The following is a 16,672-nucleotide window of genomic DNA, read 5'->3' on the forward strand; positions in this document are numbered from 1 at the left end:
GCCTTCCCGGGCCATAGCAGAGAGCTGGCCTGGAAGAGGGGCAACCGGGGTAGAATCCGGCGCCCCAACCGGGACTAGAACCTGGTGTGCTGGTGCCGCTAGGCGGAGGATTAGCCTGTTGAGACACGGCGCCGGCCTTTTTTTCTTTCTTTTTTTTTTTTTTTTTACAATAGTAAGGAGATGCTGCAGGGAAGCAGGGCACACGGGAAACCCAGGGAGCCACTTTCACCCTATAGGGCAGATTTGTTCAGCCCTGGAGGGCACGCGTGGCAAAGACAGAAAAGGGACCAAGGGGCATCCAGCACCAACAGCTGCCCACAGGGCCAGCGGAGAGCCCAAGAGCTAGGGCCGGGGCAGACCTCCAGGGTCCACGCGCTCACAGACCACTCAGAGCCTCACAGGAGAAATGATCTTTAATGTCTTTGTTTCCAGCCCCCGCAAAGTGCTATCAATTCAGTGAAGAAAAAGAAGGGGCTGGAGAGGTATGGAGTCACGAGACACAACAGCGCCCGCCCACCTCCTGGGCGCACACTCGCTCTGCCCGCACTCGCGCGAGCGCCCCCCTCACACGCTCACATGCAGGCCACACGCACACCGCACAGACACACACACACGTGTACCCACGGTTAAATACATGTAGCGAGGGACTCGTTTCTATGTACAAAGAGAGAGGAGAGAGGAGAGAGACGTCTTCCCGGCAGGCATCGGTCCCCCGGGCTCTCAGCATGCTCTCTGCGCTGCACCTGGCACCCATGCCCCGGCCAGAAAAGCGGCTGCCCCTCTCCCCGCCCCCCGCCCCCGCGGCCACAGCCCTCCCCCTTCTGCCTGCCCTCCCCCCACACCAGGATCGCCTCCCCCGGGAAAGGGAGCTGTACGCTGGGGGCCCCTAGAAGTGCCCAGGCGCCAGGGGCATGTTGCTTTTGAAGCCCGGCTGCCCGTTGGCCACGTCGGCCGCAGACTCGCAGCCGCCGTTGCTGGAGCCGCCGTCGGTCCCGGGGCTCTCGGGGTCGGCCAGGAGCTTGAAGGTGAAGAGCTGGCCCGAGTCGTGGCGGCCGCGGCGGCCGGCGGGCTCGGGCGCGGGCAGGCTCAGCAGGGCGCCGGGCGCCTTCCACTCGGGGAAGGCGTACAGCTCGACGGGCGGCTGCGCGCCGCGGCCCAGGTAGCCCGGGCTCGGCGAGGCCGAGGGCAGGGTCCGCTGGCTGCCGCTCAGGCAGCTGCCGCTGTCGTCCAGCGAGTCCTTGCGCGACTGCGAGCGCTCCAGCGAGCCGCCGCGCGTCCACGGCCGGTAGGTGTAGGCGCAACCGCCCAGGCGGCGACGGCGACGGCGGCGGCGGCGGCCGCGGCACTGGCACCCGAGGATGCGCACAAAGGCGCGCTTGAACTCCTTGCTGGAGCACGGGTAGATGATAGGGTTGAGGCAGCTGTTGAAGTAGCCCAGCCAGAAGACCACCTTGAACACGGCGTCGGGGGGCTTCAGGGTGGAGAACAGGGAGCCTGCAGGGGGCGGAGACAGACGGCAGCCATGAGTACTCGGGCCCTCCCATCCTGTGTCGTTGTGTCCTCAGTAACCCGGACCGAGGGGTTAGCGCACCTGCGCCAGGCTCCGCCCCCCTCCCACGCTCGCCTTCGCGCTTCGGAATGAACGACTCCTGCACTCATTTGTAGGGCGAACCCAAGGGCCTTCCCTCTTGTCGGTGAAGCCATTCCGGATTTAACTAGGCAGCCCCCAAGCTCCTGCAGGTACAGGTTTCCCAGCGATGATAATCACCCGGAAATGTACATCTCTTCTGGGTCAGGCACCGTGCTAGGCGCTTTGCCTGCATTATTCTATCCTTTCCAACAGGCCGTGATTCGTTTCCAATGCAAGTAGGAGACGTGTGAAAGACCACAACGCAAAAAATAAAAGGTTAAAGGAGTGGAGAAAAACGACGTAGCACTTCAAAATATAGAAGAGGCAAGAGTGGCAGGAAATATTTACAATGTCCAAAACCCTCTAGGAAATGATTATTTAGAATATACAGAAAACTCCTGCAAATCAATAAGAAAAAGCGTTCCCCACCCCCTCCATGCAGACATGTGGGCAAAGAAAATGAACAGGCAATTCACAAGTCAAGAAATCCAAGAGCTAAGGAGTCTATGAAAAGATGCTCAGAACACTGGCAGTCTTGTGATTATAAAGTAAATCGAAAGTATGTCATGGTAAAAATTAAAAGAAAAATAAGAAGGAGGGAGAATGGGAAGTATCGTTATGCTCTTAAAACTGTATATATGAAATACATGAAATTTGTTCCCATATATAGATTTTAAAAAGTAAAAAAAAAAAAAAGGCAAATAAAATGAAAGCCACAAGAGAGATAACGTATCTGTTAGGCTGGCAAAACTTAGGGAGCTGGAGGGTTCTAAGCATAGGCAGGCATGTGGGGACACAGAGCACCTTCTGTACTGCTGGTGGGTCACAGGCTGTGCAGACCGAGAGGACTCTGGTACCCCTTGGTCCAGTCAATATACTCTTTGAAACTCACCCATTCTGCTCCAGGGCACTGATCTCAAATTTTGCACAGGTCTGAAAGGGGGTGTGCATGAAGATGCTCATGGCAGTGTTGTTTGCAGTGAGAGGGAGTTGGGGAGAACCTGGTGTCCCTCCCTGGGAAAGCAGAATGGGGTACAAGCACACATGGAGGTTACCCAGCACTGAGAGGCCCAGGATGACATGGCCACAGAACAATGCCAGAAAGATCTTAGACAGAGAGAGAGAGGGAAATAGAATGAAATTTATGACATAATACTATTTAAGTAACTTACCAAACAACCATGTGCCTTTTGCAAAAGCTTTTAAAAAAACCATCTGAACACAATGTCTGGCTAGGGGTGAAGGCAGAGAGACATGGGAATGGGAATGGGAATAAAAAGAAATAAATTAATACAATAAGAGCAAGGCCTGGCATAAACTGATGACCATGAGATGTTATAAAATGAGAAATATGATTAACTCCCCCCTCTCTGAATTTGAGATCCAAAAACACTTTCTGGCCATATTAAATTAAAAACAATTTCCATTTTAAATATAATGCAACTAAGACTTGGATAAATTAAGTGGCTTGCCCCAGGTCACACAGCAATGTTTGTAATATAACTGGGATTTAAACTAAATTCTATTTGAATATAAAATGTTTTTTAAAGATGCTATTAATAATACTCTGGAAAAATTAGGAAATGTAAAAATGCAAAAAGAAAAGATGTTTTAAAAGCATAATCCTGGGGCTGGCACTGTGGTGTAGCAGGTAAAGCCTCTGCCTGCAGTGCTGGCATCCCATATGGGTGCTGGTTCAAGTCCCGGCTGCTTCACTTCCAATCCAGGTCTCTGCTATGGTCTGGGAAAGCAGTGAAAGATGGCCCAAGTCCTTGGGCCTCTGCACCTGCGTAGGAAACCTGGAAGAAACTCCTGGCTCCTGGCTTTGGATCGGCCTAGCTCCAACTGTTGTGGCCACTTGGGGAGTGAACCAGTGGGTGGAAGACCTCTCTCTCTCTCTCTCTTTGTGACTCTGCCTTTCAAATAAATATATATATATATTTTTTTGACAGAGTGGACAGTGAGAGAGAGACAGAGAGAAAGGTATTCCTTTGCCATTGGTTCACCCTCCAATGGCCGCTGCAGCAGGCGCACCACGCTGATCTGAAGCCAGGAGCCAGGTGCTTCTGGTCTCCCATGCGGGTGCAGGGCCCAAGCACTTGGGCTATCCTCCATTGCATTCCTGGGCCACAGCAGAGAGCTGGACTGGAAGAGGAGCAACCGGGAGAGAATCTGGCGCCCCAACCGGGACTAGATCAAATAAATAAATTTTAAAAAAGTATAATCCTACAATATGGAAAAATTACATTTTGGGACATACATTTTCAGATTATAGAAAAAGAAAATTTTACATTTATTTTCATTTTATTTGAAAGCAGACATCCACAGACACACACACACACACAGAAAGAGGGAGAGAGAGAGAGAGAGAGAGAGAATCTTCTGTCCACTGGTTCCCTTCCCAAATGCCCATTAACAGCCAGGGCTGGGCCAGCCTGAATCCACCATCTGGGAACTCAGTCTGGGTCTCCCACATGGGTAGCAGGGACCCAAGTACTTAAGCCATCACCTGCTCTCTCCCAGGGTGTGAATCAGCACGAAGCTGGATTAGAAAGTGGAAAAGCCAGGAATCCAATCAGGCACTTCAATACTGGATGTGTGCATCCCAAGGGGCAACTGAAATGCTGCAAAAACATCTGCCCCCAGGTGTTATTTTTCCTGTTGTATACACCTATTTAAATATTTTCAAAAATGGGACTATACAGGACATTTTGTACCTTCAAATTATGTCCCTAACCCTGCTACATGGTCTGGGATATAGACATTGTCTTTCTTGTCTTTTCGCCTCTGTTAGACTTGAGCTTCCCAAGGACCGTGTCTTTGGGCTCACCTTTGAATCCATTTGTTGAATGCAGGGCAAGCACTGGTGTATCTGAACGGAAAGAATCTTAACAAGCTTCAAGACCAACCATTTCTCAGATGGAGACACTGAGGCCCAGAAAGTGACTGCCAGTCCCACAGGTGGTGGTGCAGATGCCACAAGAATTCCTATCTCTGACTTTGGATTGTATTTCTCCCATGTACTATTTACTTTCTTGTGTTTTGGAAGTTTGGTCTGCTGCTACAGGGAGCTCCAACTCCTACTTTTCTGCTTAGCAACCCAGCGGGGTGAGCTGGCAGGGCGCATGGGGCAGGACTCAGCCAGCCAGGAGTTATCCACTGCTGATGTGAGCACTCACTGTATGTACTGACTCTTCTCAACCGAGGGAAATGTGGGATGGGCCACATTGTAGGTTGCTCGAGGTAAGGCAGATGAGGGCATCATCTCGTAGTCTATGACAGGGTTCACACCATTGGGCCTGTGTCCCACCCTTAGGAGTAAGACACCGAAGGCCCCAGGTAAAATAACTATGGTGTATGGACACCTACTGTGTCATGACGGGCGTGAGTTGTCTCTTTGTGATGGCTTGTTTCTGTCACTGATTCTGAAGGGCGGAGGAAAGCGGAGAATTACTTTTAGGGAAAAAGTACAAAGAGGAAGCTAAACCTAGGGAGCACTGTGCACTACCCCCAGGAAAGTGGATACTGGTGAACGTGTGCATAGGGAGCACATCCGTGTGTTTGAGGCCACATAAAATCCAGGATCCAGGGTACTGGGGGTGCAGTGACAGTCATGGCCAGAAGTAGGGAGGATCCAGAGCAGCAGAGCATACTTGCTGAGGACAAATTTGTAATTTTGTTTTGTGAAATAGACAATGAATGGATTAATGAGGATGCACCCTAAGGGACTGGATCTTTCAGAGGCCACAAATAACAGGAATGCTATTAGCAAGTATTTATCATACCCACCATGTATGTTGTGTGTATGCTCTGCAGGTCCTGTGCAAAACTCTTTACACCACTAGCTTATTGATACTCATAACACTTGGAAGGAACTATTGAGCAAGATAGAATTGCTAGTTCCATTTTTTTTTTGGATCAGTTCATCAGCATACAACAGTGGTAGCTATTTAAGTTTCTATACTTCCATTCATTTGTTATCCATTCATTTACTCCACCAATACTGAGTTCCTATTAAGTGCCAAACACTAGGACAAGCAGTGGGGATAGAGATGAGTTTAGGGTGTGGCAGCTAACAGGCATGGCAAGAGAACACATGTGGTGTTAGGACACAGGCGTAAATATCACTCTGTCACCCTGTGCTGGGGGCATATTTTGGGACTTTTTTTTTTCCTTGGGTGCTCCTTAACTCGATCACATAAGGAGTACCTGGCCAAGGACAGCCAGCCTGGCTCCTTGCCTCTATTTTATTACAAAGTATTCTCAAAAGATCATGATCTTGAGAAATGTACAGCCTCAGGGGATGATGCCAACTTTTCTCATGGGCATTTATGGCCATCTCTTAGCTTGCAGTACCTGCAGCTGTTTACTCCCCCAAGAGGAGGCCATTCTTTGCCACTGGCCAAAGAGCTCAGGTTTTGAGATGACCCAGACCTGGCATTGAGTCCTCTCTTTATTTTTATTTCATTTTAAAATTTTTAAAAAGATTTTATTTATTTATTTGAGAGGTAGAGTTACAGACAGTGTGAGAGAGAGACAGAAAGGTCTTCTCTTCGTTGCTTCACTCCCCAGATGGCCGCAATGGCTGGAGCTATGCCGATCTGAATCCAGGAGTCAGGTGCCTTCTCCTGGTTTCCCATGCAGGTGCAGGGGCCCAAGCACCTGGGCCATCCTCCATTGCTTTCCCAGGCCACAGCAGAGAGCTGGACTGGAAGAGGAGCAACCGGGACTAGAACTGGCGCCCATATGGGATGCCAGCACTGCAGGCCGATGATTAACCTAGTGCGCCACGGTACCGGCCCCTGAGTCCTCTCTCTATATGGTGGCTGTTTGACTTTAGAGAAGCCCTTTTAGCCTTGTTTTTTCATCTGTGAAATGGGGACAATATTTGTTTCATGGAATGATTGTGAATATAGGAAAATACCCATGTAAAATACTTGATATAGGGTCTGGCACAGTGAAAATAATACTTTTAAATGGTGACCGTTCTCTGGCGCATTCATCTTGCTCCTCCAGGATCTCTGCTCTGATGAACCCCATTCAATTCAGATTGATTTCTTCATAGAAAAGACACCCTATAGCATACAGACAAGTGGGTCTCATTTTGTTATTTTATGATTTGCTTGTTAATGTCGCTCAGCCATCCCAGGGCTGGCTGAGTCCTTGCTTACTACCCAGATTGTAAATTCCCTCTGGGCAGGAACTGTAGTTTCATTTCTTTTGTTTTCCCCTCCAGATTTGTATGTTTTTATTACAAAAATGAGACATGCTGAGCTAAAAAAGTTACACATGACAAAAAAATCTATAAAGTATGGAGTGAAAATTCTTTCTCCATTCAAGCACAGGGGGCCGAAGTTAACAGTTTTTTTTATCCTCCTTGATTTTTTTTATCTACACTTTCCTTTCTCCAGATTGCCCTCCTTGCTGAGAACACACGTGTTTCCCCAGGTCAACATACAGGGTGCTGGTTCACCCCTGCCTCTTCTCCCAAGAGCTGCATTCCAATTTGACGTCTGGACTCACAGTAGTTTATTTAACACTTTTCTCTAATGGTAGTCAAGTAGGTGATTGATTTCCAATTTTTGGCAGTTACAAACTGCAGTAACGAAAAGCCTCAAGCATTCATTTTTTTTTTTTTTTGCACATTTGAGTGTTTCTGTAGAATAAATTCCTAGATGCAGAATCACCGGGTCAGTTCCTCATCTGAGCACTGACAGCTAGCTAAACTGCCTTTTGAACTTGTCGTACCAATGCGCCTTCTCATCAACTGTGCATGGCTCTGACCTTTTCCTGCCCTGTGCCTCCATAGTGTGGGGTGCCTTCAGCCCTTTAAATCCTTGCTTATCTGACAGGTTAACAGTGACCTTTCCCCTTTGTCCCATTTGCATCCCATTTTACTTTGTTCTCCTGCAGACCCCAACATGGCATGCCAGCCTTGAACAAGTCCTCAAAGATGTCTAGCAAAGAGTCTCTTTTCTTGCTGGGATGAGACTCTTTGGGTTAGAATCCTGGCTCTCTCACCAGCAGCTATGTGACCTTGGGCAGATTTCATACTTGTCCCTATGCCCCTGCTTCTCTTCAGTAAAATGGGGTTCTTACTAATAGTACTGAGCTCATTGGATATTGTGAGGATTGAGCAAGATGAAACATGGAAGGTCTCATGAAAGCAATGGAGGTGGGTGCTTGTCACTCAGTCGACTACATTAATAGAATTTAACTAAATCATTTGTTACTTTTACCACTGAAGGGGCTGGAAATCCAAATTTAGGAAACCCATGTTTGGTACTTACATTTTTTAAAATTTATTTATTTAGACAGGCAGAGTGGACAGTGAGAGAGAGAGAGACAGAGAAAGGTTTTCCTTCCGTTGGTTCACCCCCCAAATGGCTGCTGCAGACGGCGCACCATGCTGATCTGAAGCCAGGAGCCAGGTGCTTCTCCTGGTCTCCCATGGGGTGCAGGGCCCAAGGACTTGGGCCATCCTCCACTGCACTCCCGGGCCACAGCAGAGAGCTGGCCTTGAAGAGGAGCAACCGGGACAGAATCCGGTGCCCCGACCGGGACTAGAACCCAGGGTGCCGGCCCCGCAGGTGGAGGATTAGCCTAGTGAGCCGCGGCACCGGCCGGTACTTACATTTATTTACTCCATCTTTCATTTTCAGGAAGTTGCTTTCCCACTCTGGGCCTGTTTCCCCCCTTTAACTGAATGGTTTGAGCTGGGTGTTTTCCAGCCTTAACACTCAAGAGTCTCCCTGAAGCCAGAGATAACTTGGGCTCCAGGAAGCACTGTCCATCCCTGCTGGGACTGCCTGCTTCCCCAGATCCACCACAGAGGGGCAGTGTGGGTCAGGGACTGGACTTTGAAGTGGCCATGGATTCCAGGCATATTTCCACCCCCCAACCTCCCAGCACACTAACTTCTGGGATTAGCAGCCCTGTTTGCTGTGCCAGGCTGTCCTAGTGGGAGCCAAGAAGCCATAGTTAATTAGGGAAGGTGTTGATCCTTGCTGGCATAAAAGGACGGGTGACAGGGATTGCTTCCCCTGGGCACTGAAACAGTCCTTTCACTGGGGACTGGAGGCTGACAAAGCCTGTGGGTGAGGGGAACAACTGCAACAGGAAACGCGGGTTCCTGGAAGGCCAGAGCTCAGAGCTGCAAAGCACGCCCGTGCCGGGATCTTTGACACTGTCACTAATTTGCAGTGCATGTCCCTTCCTCTCTTGTTTGTGAACTGGCCATGAAGCTCCTTGCCAGTGTCTGAGAATCATGACTTGCTAGGGCTGGGAAACCTCTTGTGTTCACAGGGGCTCAGTGAGGGTGAGTGACTCACTCGAGGTTGGTCAGCTGGAGAATGGAAGAAGGCCCCTGGGACCTGTTCATGCTGCCATGCATCTGACTGAACGGGCATTTATGGAGGCAGTGGCATTTGTTGGCTAAGGACCTCTCCTGATATCACAGGTAGGTAGATTTGGGTTCAGAACCTGGCCCTGGCTTTCCCAGACGTGTGACCTTGGGGAATCCTTGGGCTTGTGAGGTTCAAATTCCTAGGACATGGGGATGGTGATAGCTCTTTTTGGTGTGGTTGAAGTGCCTGGCAGTTTGAAAGGTCCCAGTACATGAAGCTGTTTGTCACTGCACCAAACACTGCTACTATCCTACTATGACACTGCTGTCAGTGCCAGTGCCATTGCTACAGAGAGGACAAGGGCATCAAGGACAGGAGGTCTGAGCAGGCATCCCAGTGCAGGCCCAAGGACGGGCTCTGTGTGGTGGTTCTCCAACCCGCTCAAATTGTATGCAGCATTCATACCTTTTTTTCTGGGGATCATGCTCTTAAAAGGGTCTGTCACTCTCAAAGAGTTAAGACTCACTCATCACAAGTCTGGGCTTGCTAAGCCTCAGGTCCTACCATTTACTAAATGCTTTTCTCTAAATCAACTCACTTTCGGTAACTAAATTCTTTGGAAGGAAACTTTATATCATCATTTAAAAACCTGAATCATTTGGTATAAGTAAAAAGTCATGGGAGAGAATAAGAGGACAAAATAATATCTGTACTTTCTGGATGACTCTGGGCTGTGCAAGGCCTAAAGCCTATTTTCTTTCTCTGAAAAAGGGAGATTAGCAGGACTGAGTGGTATTGAAGATTTTTGGCCCTAAACCAAGGGGGCACTGCTCTTTGCAGAGCCTAAAAGATTGAAAGAGATTTGAACAGGGAATCATTTTCTTACTGGGGAGCCTAGCCCGTGGGTCATAGTAGCTACTAAAGAAATACTTACTCATAGCTGACTGAATATATGACTCAGAGATTCTTATGCCATCTCTAGCTGTCTTTTCAAGCTGTCTTATACAGTGAATTTGACCTGAAGTACAGGTGCAGCCATTGAAAAAATCAAGTGCTGGTGGCCCCATGGCTCTACCCTGATCCTTCTGGCAGCATCTTGCTTAGGCTTATTAAGCAGATCAAATGAGACAACATTGCTGAAAAGGTTTAGAGGGGCTGAAAGCTTACTACCTGGGAGAGGCATTTGTATTTTACTCTCTCCCTCTTTTATTCAGGGAAAGAGAAGCAGGTCGTGGGGCTTGGGGAGGATGGATAAATCAAGGAACAGATGTTGCTGTCATCCCACCTACATCACTTGTGCTTTGAGTACCCAAGGGCAACTTAGAGGGATTTTGAAGTACAAGGATCAACAGCTAATACTGAACAGGATCAGCACACGGAGAAGCATTTCTTAGCCAGAGGTGGTCTCTGAAGGTCATCCTGGGTGTGTCACACTGGGTGTGTCTGTAGAACAGCAGCTGGCATTGAACAAGCTTCTACTGCTCGCAGGCACTGTGATGCCCATCACTCCTTCAATGATCACTTTTCCCAAGGGCAGCCCCACAGGACTGTGCACTGCACAGCTCTAAGGTACAGCATTTACCCTGTGGTGAATAATACTCTTTGGTAAGTGTGTGTTCAAACTGCACGCATGCACCTAGAGGCCATGATTATTCCATCAAGGGGACAGAAACCCAGGTTCTACAGGTAAGTTGATCAAGGTCAAAGAGCTAGTGGGTGACAGAGTAGGAGGTTTTATTAAAAAAATTATTTTTGGGGCCAGTGCTGTGGCATAGCGGATAAAGCTGCTGCCTACAGTGCCAGCATCCCATAAGGGTGCCTGAGTCCTGGCGGCTCCACTTCTGATCCAGCTCCCTGCAATGGCCTGGGAAAGCAGTGGAAGATGGCCCAAATCCTTGGGCCAATGCACCTGAGTGGCTGACCCAGAAGAAGCTCCTGGCTTCTGGCTTTGGATTGGCGCAGCTCCGGTCATTGTGGCCATCTGGGGAGTGAACCAGCGGATGGAAGAGCTCTCTTTCTCTTTCTTCTTCTGCCTTCTATAATTCTGACATTGAAATTAATAAATAAATTTAAAAAAAATTATTGCAGGGAAGGAAGTGGAGAGAGGGAGAGGGAGAGGGAGAGGGGGAGGGGGAGTAAGGGAGGGAGAGGGAGAGAGAGAGAGAGAGAGAAACTCACTCTCATTCACTGATCTACTCCTTAAATGCTTGCAGTGGTTGGGGCTGGAGTCAGGGCCAAACCCAGGAGCCAGGAACTCAATCTAGATCTCCCCTTTGGATGGCAGGGACCCAACCACTTGAACCATCGCTGCTGCTTCCCAGGGTCCGCATTAGCAGGAAGCTAGAACTGGGAGCTGAAACCAGGGCTCAAGCTAGGTGCTCTGCTATATGGTTCTCAGGCTTTTTAACAGCTAGCCCAAATGTCTGCCCCTGGTGTTAGAATTCGAATCCAGGCAGCCTCTAACTGAGGCTCTAAATCATAGCTCAAAGAAAGAAAACAAAGACAAAAAATGTGTATAATGAGAAAAGTATTCATGGATGTCAATTTTTTTTTTTTACTTGAAAGCACACTTATTTACTTCTGTTTTCCGCAAACTTTTTGAAGTATATTCACATATGTTTCTGTAGATAAGGAACAGGAAGCATATATACTGGAATAACAACAGTGTTTATCCATGGGTGGGGGAATTATGAGGGAATTTCCCCTCACTGTGCTTTTTGGTGTTTTCCAAAAATTTTCTTCACAAACATGAATTACTCTTGTGATTGGGAAAAAATCCAATGAATATTACTTAAAAGCAAACAATCCAGAAGATGCTGTGTTTACTGAATACTTGCTAGGTACCTGCCAACTTTCTTATGTCTTTTTTTTTTTTTTTTTAAACAGGCAGAGTGGATAGTGAGACAGAGAGAGAGACAGAGAGAAAGGTCTTCCTTTTTGCCACTGGTTCACCCTCCAATGGCCGCTGCGGACAGTGCATCTTGCTGATCCGAAGCCAGGAGCCAGGTGCTTCTCCTGGTCTCCCTTATGGGTGCAGGGCCCAAGGACTTGGGCCATCCTCCACTGCCTTCCCGGGCCATAGCAGAGAGCTGGCCTGGAAGAGGGGCAACCGGGATAGAATCCGGCACCCCAACCGGGAGGATTAGCCTGTTAAGCCACGGCACCGGCCTTATGTCCTGTTTTGTTGAATCTCTACAACGGCTCTATGATTAAGGTAGCACCAGTCCTACTTGACAGATGAAGAATGGAGACTCAGGTGGATGGTTGCACTTGACTTAGGTCTTCCACAGGTATGAGAAAGAGAGGCTTGAAATTTCCATCTTGTTAAGTCCAGTGGCCTTCTTGCTTCTCCACGTGCCTGTGGCTGCCATGCCCTTATCCCCTCACTGTGGGGCATAAGTGGGGGTATTGTTTTATTCTTTAGGTAGTCCTACATCTCTGGGCCTTCACTTAATATTGGTAGAAGGAATGAACCAATGGGTGGGTTTGGAGAGTGCAGTGAGGCCTGGGGACTTGAAGCATCAAGTACCAGGTCAACAATATGCCAGTATTGGGTTAGTTCCAGCACACCCTCCCCACCCAGGACTCTGGCATTGTAGACTCCAGGGTTATGAACTTGATTTGACTCTTTTCATTCAGTGTGGTGGTGGATGTTTGCTGCCATGGGATAAGATGCTGCTTGGGATGCCCAATCGCATACTGGAGTGCCTGGGTTCGAGTCCCAGCTCTGCTCCTGATTATAGTTTCCTGCTAATATGAACCCTGGGAGGCAGCAGTGATGGTTTAAGAAGCTGGGATCCTCCCACCCACGTGGGTGACCCAGATTGAGTTCTTAGTTACCTGCTCTGGCCTTGCTGTTATGGGCATTTGGGGACTGAACTAACAGATGGAAGATCTCTCTGTCTCTTTGTTGCAGTGTCTCTCTACCTTTCAAATACTTGAAATAGAATAAAAAAATTCAGTCTGTGTCAGACAAGCCCATGATCTCCAGGGAAACAGGAGTAGTGCAACTATTATGATGAGCTTTTGAGGGGAGAGGATGCCTTCCCTGCATGGCTCATGTGAGGAGCGTTTGGCTACATCTTCCACCAAGCCAAATCTCTCCAGATGAAACAGTTTGGCTCAATAAAAACTGGAAAAATTTAAAATAGTTGCGAATTCTTTCAGCGCCAGCTTTGTAAAGAGGGGTTTCCTTGGATTTGGAAATTCTCTTTGAGGTTTTTCCATTTTCATTTGCCACTTAACCCTGGAATGATATCATCAACTTGTCCAACAAATACAGTATTTTAGGGGCCAACAGATACTTAACAGATATTTAAAGCAAATGCTGAAAACAACAATAATAATCGCCAGAAGGGCCACTGACAATAACTGGTTCCTTAAACAGCTGTTATGTGCTAAGTTTATAAACATTCTCTAATGCAATCCTCCCAGAAGCTCCGCTGAACTTTAAGAGGTTAAACACAGTCACATGCCTAGGAAGTGATGGGCTGGAACTAAAAACCAACTCTGAAGCCTGGGTTCTTACTCATGTTTCATAATAAGAAAAAGGAGCCTCTCTTTATTTCCTTAAATACTAGGCAATTCCTTCCCTACCCTGGAACAGTCTCGTTGAACTGTCCAAGTGCTATTTGAGGCTGTGAAATGCAGCATTTATCACTTTCCACCTTAGATTACAGTTACTTAGTCTCATGTCCTCTGATGAAACTGGGAACCTCTAGAAAAGAGTTTATGTGTGATTCTCCTCTCTCTGTCCTGGGCCTAGCACAGTGTCTGAGATATGACAGGTTATTCTGCCAACATGTGCTGCAGCGATGACAATATTGATGAAAATAATAAAACTGAAGGGTGTTAGCCCCTGGCTGCTCAAAGTGAAGTTCATGGGTAGACAATAACTGTGTGCTGGTTAGATATGCATATTCTTTGACTCAGGGCATTAGAATCTTTTTAAAACATGATTCTGAAGTGACAGATACTGTTTTAGCCCACATTATGATGTGATTTTAAAAACTGTTTCTCCAGGGCAGGCATTATGGTGCAGTAGGTTAAGCTGTCTTTTGGGATGTCCAAATCCCATATTAGATGGATTACCTGGGATCGAGTTCTACTTAGGCTTTGGATCTAGCTTCTTGCTAATGTGCCTGGGAGGTATATTAGTAGCTGGGCTCCTTGCCACCTATGTGGGAGACCCAGCTAGAGCTCCTGGCTCCTAACTTTGCAATCTGGCCCACTCCCTGCTGTTGTGGGCATTTGGAGAAGTGAAGCAGCAGCTGCAAAATCTCTCTCTCTCTCTCTCTCTCCCTTTCAAATAAATAACTAAATAAGTAAATTAATACATAACTTGTTTTCCCATGTATCTTGGGATTCATGAGTGAGCAAAGGCTGGACTGAGAGACACCTCATCATGAGACTTACTTCTTTGCTCCAAATCCTGCAGTGGCCCTATAGTTTTTTGGATAAAGTTCAAACTAGTTAGGCCAGAATCTAAGACCCATTCAACTTGGCTACAGTTGACTGATTCTTTGCAATGTGCATAGACTTTTCAGGTCCCTTTCCCTTTAGCACACTGGCCTCTGGTCTGAGTTGGCCTCTCTTCTTCCCACCTTCCCTCTGTTCTTTCCACGCCTGGCTCAATTTCTTCCTCTGCTACTTTCCCTTGAAGCGTGAAAATAGTGGGAAGAAATGAACAGGGTGAGATCTGCTAAGATCCAGGTGACTCACATACCTCACCTAATTTCATCCTCACAAGAGGCAGGAAGGAAGTATGGGTTCTGCAGTTTTTCACTTACAAGTGTGGAAATGGGGGCTCAAGTGTATGGAACTCAACCAATGTCACACAGCTAGTAAGTGGGAGAGTTAGAGCTCAAACCCTATCTGCTTGGCCCCAAAGCTGGCCAGTGTCCACAATATGCAATACTTTCTCTAAACTCCTGGAACACTTCTTGAGGGGTGTAAGAGACCTAGAATTGTTTAACTTTGTTTTTATATAATTTTATAATAATTTCATCTAGTTGTTAAAACACAAATGTCTAAATTGAGAATTTCATGTCTCTTTACCCCAGTGGCTCTTACATTGGGTAAGGAGATCATTGGATTCCATAGAGTTTTAAGGTCTCACAGGCTCACTGAATCCTATCCATGGATATTCAGGGGGTACAGAGCCACCAGATGGAGAGTCTCTGCTGTTGTGTTTCTGACACAATAGCCGTTGAACTTACCTGTTTTAGCATCTGTCTCCCTTGCTTACAAGCTCTTTGAAGCCAGGATCTATCTTTTTTGTCTTGGTTTCTCCGAATCCCAACACAGAGATTGACGCCTCATTAATGTGTAAACATATTTGCTGAGCACATCACCTCCCCTTCATGTGCCTGGTCCAGTACTGGCTTCACAGCAGGTGCTGATTGAATGGTTGTTGGCTGATTGCTTGTACTTTCCTTCCTTCTCTTCCCTTATCTAAATGGGAACTATGGGCCAGTACCCTGCTCAGTTCCCATCTCCTCCCCGAATCCTTCCCTGACTGCTCAAATCCTCTTCTCTTTTATTTCCCATCACAGAGTCCTTGGTGCAGGGGTTAATACAGAATGCTATTACTAAAGGATGTGCTTCTTGTCTTTAGGTAGTGTAAGAGCTCCTTGAAGATGGGGCCTGTGTCTTCTACTTCTAGCACAGGGCTGAGCATGCAGTGAGTGCCCATCCATTACCCACTGACTGGTTTATGGACCTATTCCAACTTCCAGTAGGGGAGCCACCTCCTGGCTCAGGCCCAGTTGGGAGCAGATGGAATGGAGTGGTTTCTGCATCACTCAAGGGGCCGTTGTCAATGCCACACTGAGTTTGTTCCATGCTTTTGACCTCCCTGGAAATAGCAATTTCCCCATAGAATACTTTTAGAAACTGGGCATTGGTGGGACTCAAATAAAAGCAGCTATAACTTTTTAAGGGGAAAAAAAGAATTTATATTTATGCATAAATGGAGAGGCATAGCTTAATTTCACATGAAGTCATTATCCAAGATAACTTCACTTCTCCCCAAATTAATCTGAAAATCTAAAACAATCTCATTAAAACCTCTGCTTATTTTTGGGGAAATAAAAGATGGGAAGAAGCCAAATGATACAAATCCAAATATATGGAAGAATGTGACATTTCGAACAACAACCATGAGAAAAATTCCCAGGTCAATTGAAATAAATCAAGCAGGTGGGGGGCAATGTGTAAGCTTACCTCTATAGATATGCAAGCCAACCATAAAATCACAGCAATTAAAAATTGGGTAGCAAATGCTGGAGTTAGAAATGTGCCAGGGGATTCCAATATAATTCCACCAAAGTGGCATGTACCAATGCCATCTCACTAGTCCAAGTGATCATCTTCAGTTCACAATTGATCACACTGATAGGTCTAAGAGTCAAAGGGATCACACAAACAAATTAGTGTCTGCTAATACTAACTGATAGAATCAAAAAGGGAGAGAACGATCCAACATGGGAAGCGGGATACACAGCAGACCCATAGAATAGCAGATGTCCTAAATAGCACTCTGGCCTCAGAATCAGTCCTTAAGGCATTTGGATCTGGCTCAAGAGCCCATGAGAGTATTTTAGGCATGGAAAGTCAAGACACTCTGTCAAAACAAAACAAAACAAAACAAAAAAACCCAAAAAAACAACCTAAATGAAAGATCTCTGTGAGTGAG

The 16,672-nt window shown here is 47.2% G+C and overlaps 1 protein-coding gene across 1 annotated transcript in view; it reads right to left on the bottom strand.

Annotated features, from left to right (window-relative positions):
• Positions 1 to 833: 833 nt before the first annotated feature.
• ADRA1B (adrenoceptor alpha 1B) overlaps positions 834 to 16,672 on the bottom strand; it is a 62,406-nt gene continuing 46,567 nt past the window's right edge. The window contains exon 2 of the mRNA XM_062189685.1: positions 834 to 1,494. Coding sequence (XP_062045669.1) covers positions 887 to 1,494 — 608 coding nt within the window. The 3' untranslated portion in view covers positions 834 to 886. The remainder of the gene's footprint in view (positions 1,495 to 16,672) is intronic.

Source organism: Lepus europaeus, chromosome 4 (genome assembly GCF_033115175.1).
Source record: "Lepus europaeus isolate LE1 chromosome 4, mLepTim1.pri, whole genome shotgun sequence".
In the NCBI taxonomy this organism is placed as follows: domain Eukaryota; kingdom Metazoa; phylum Chordata; class Mammalia; order Lagomorpha; family Leporidae; genus Lepus; species Lepus europaeus.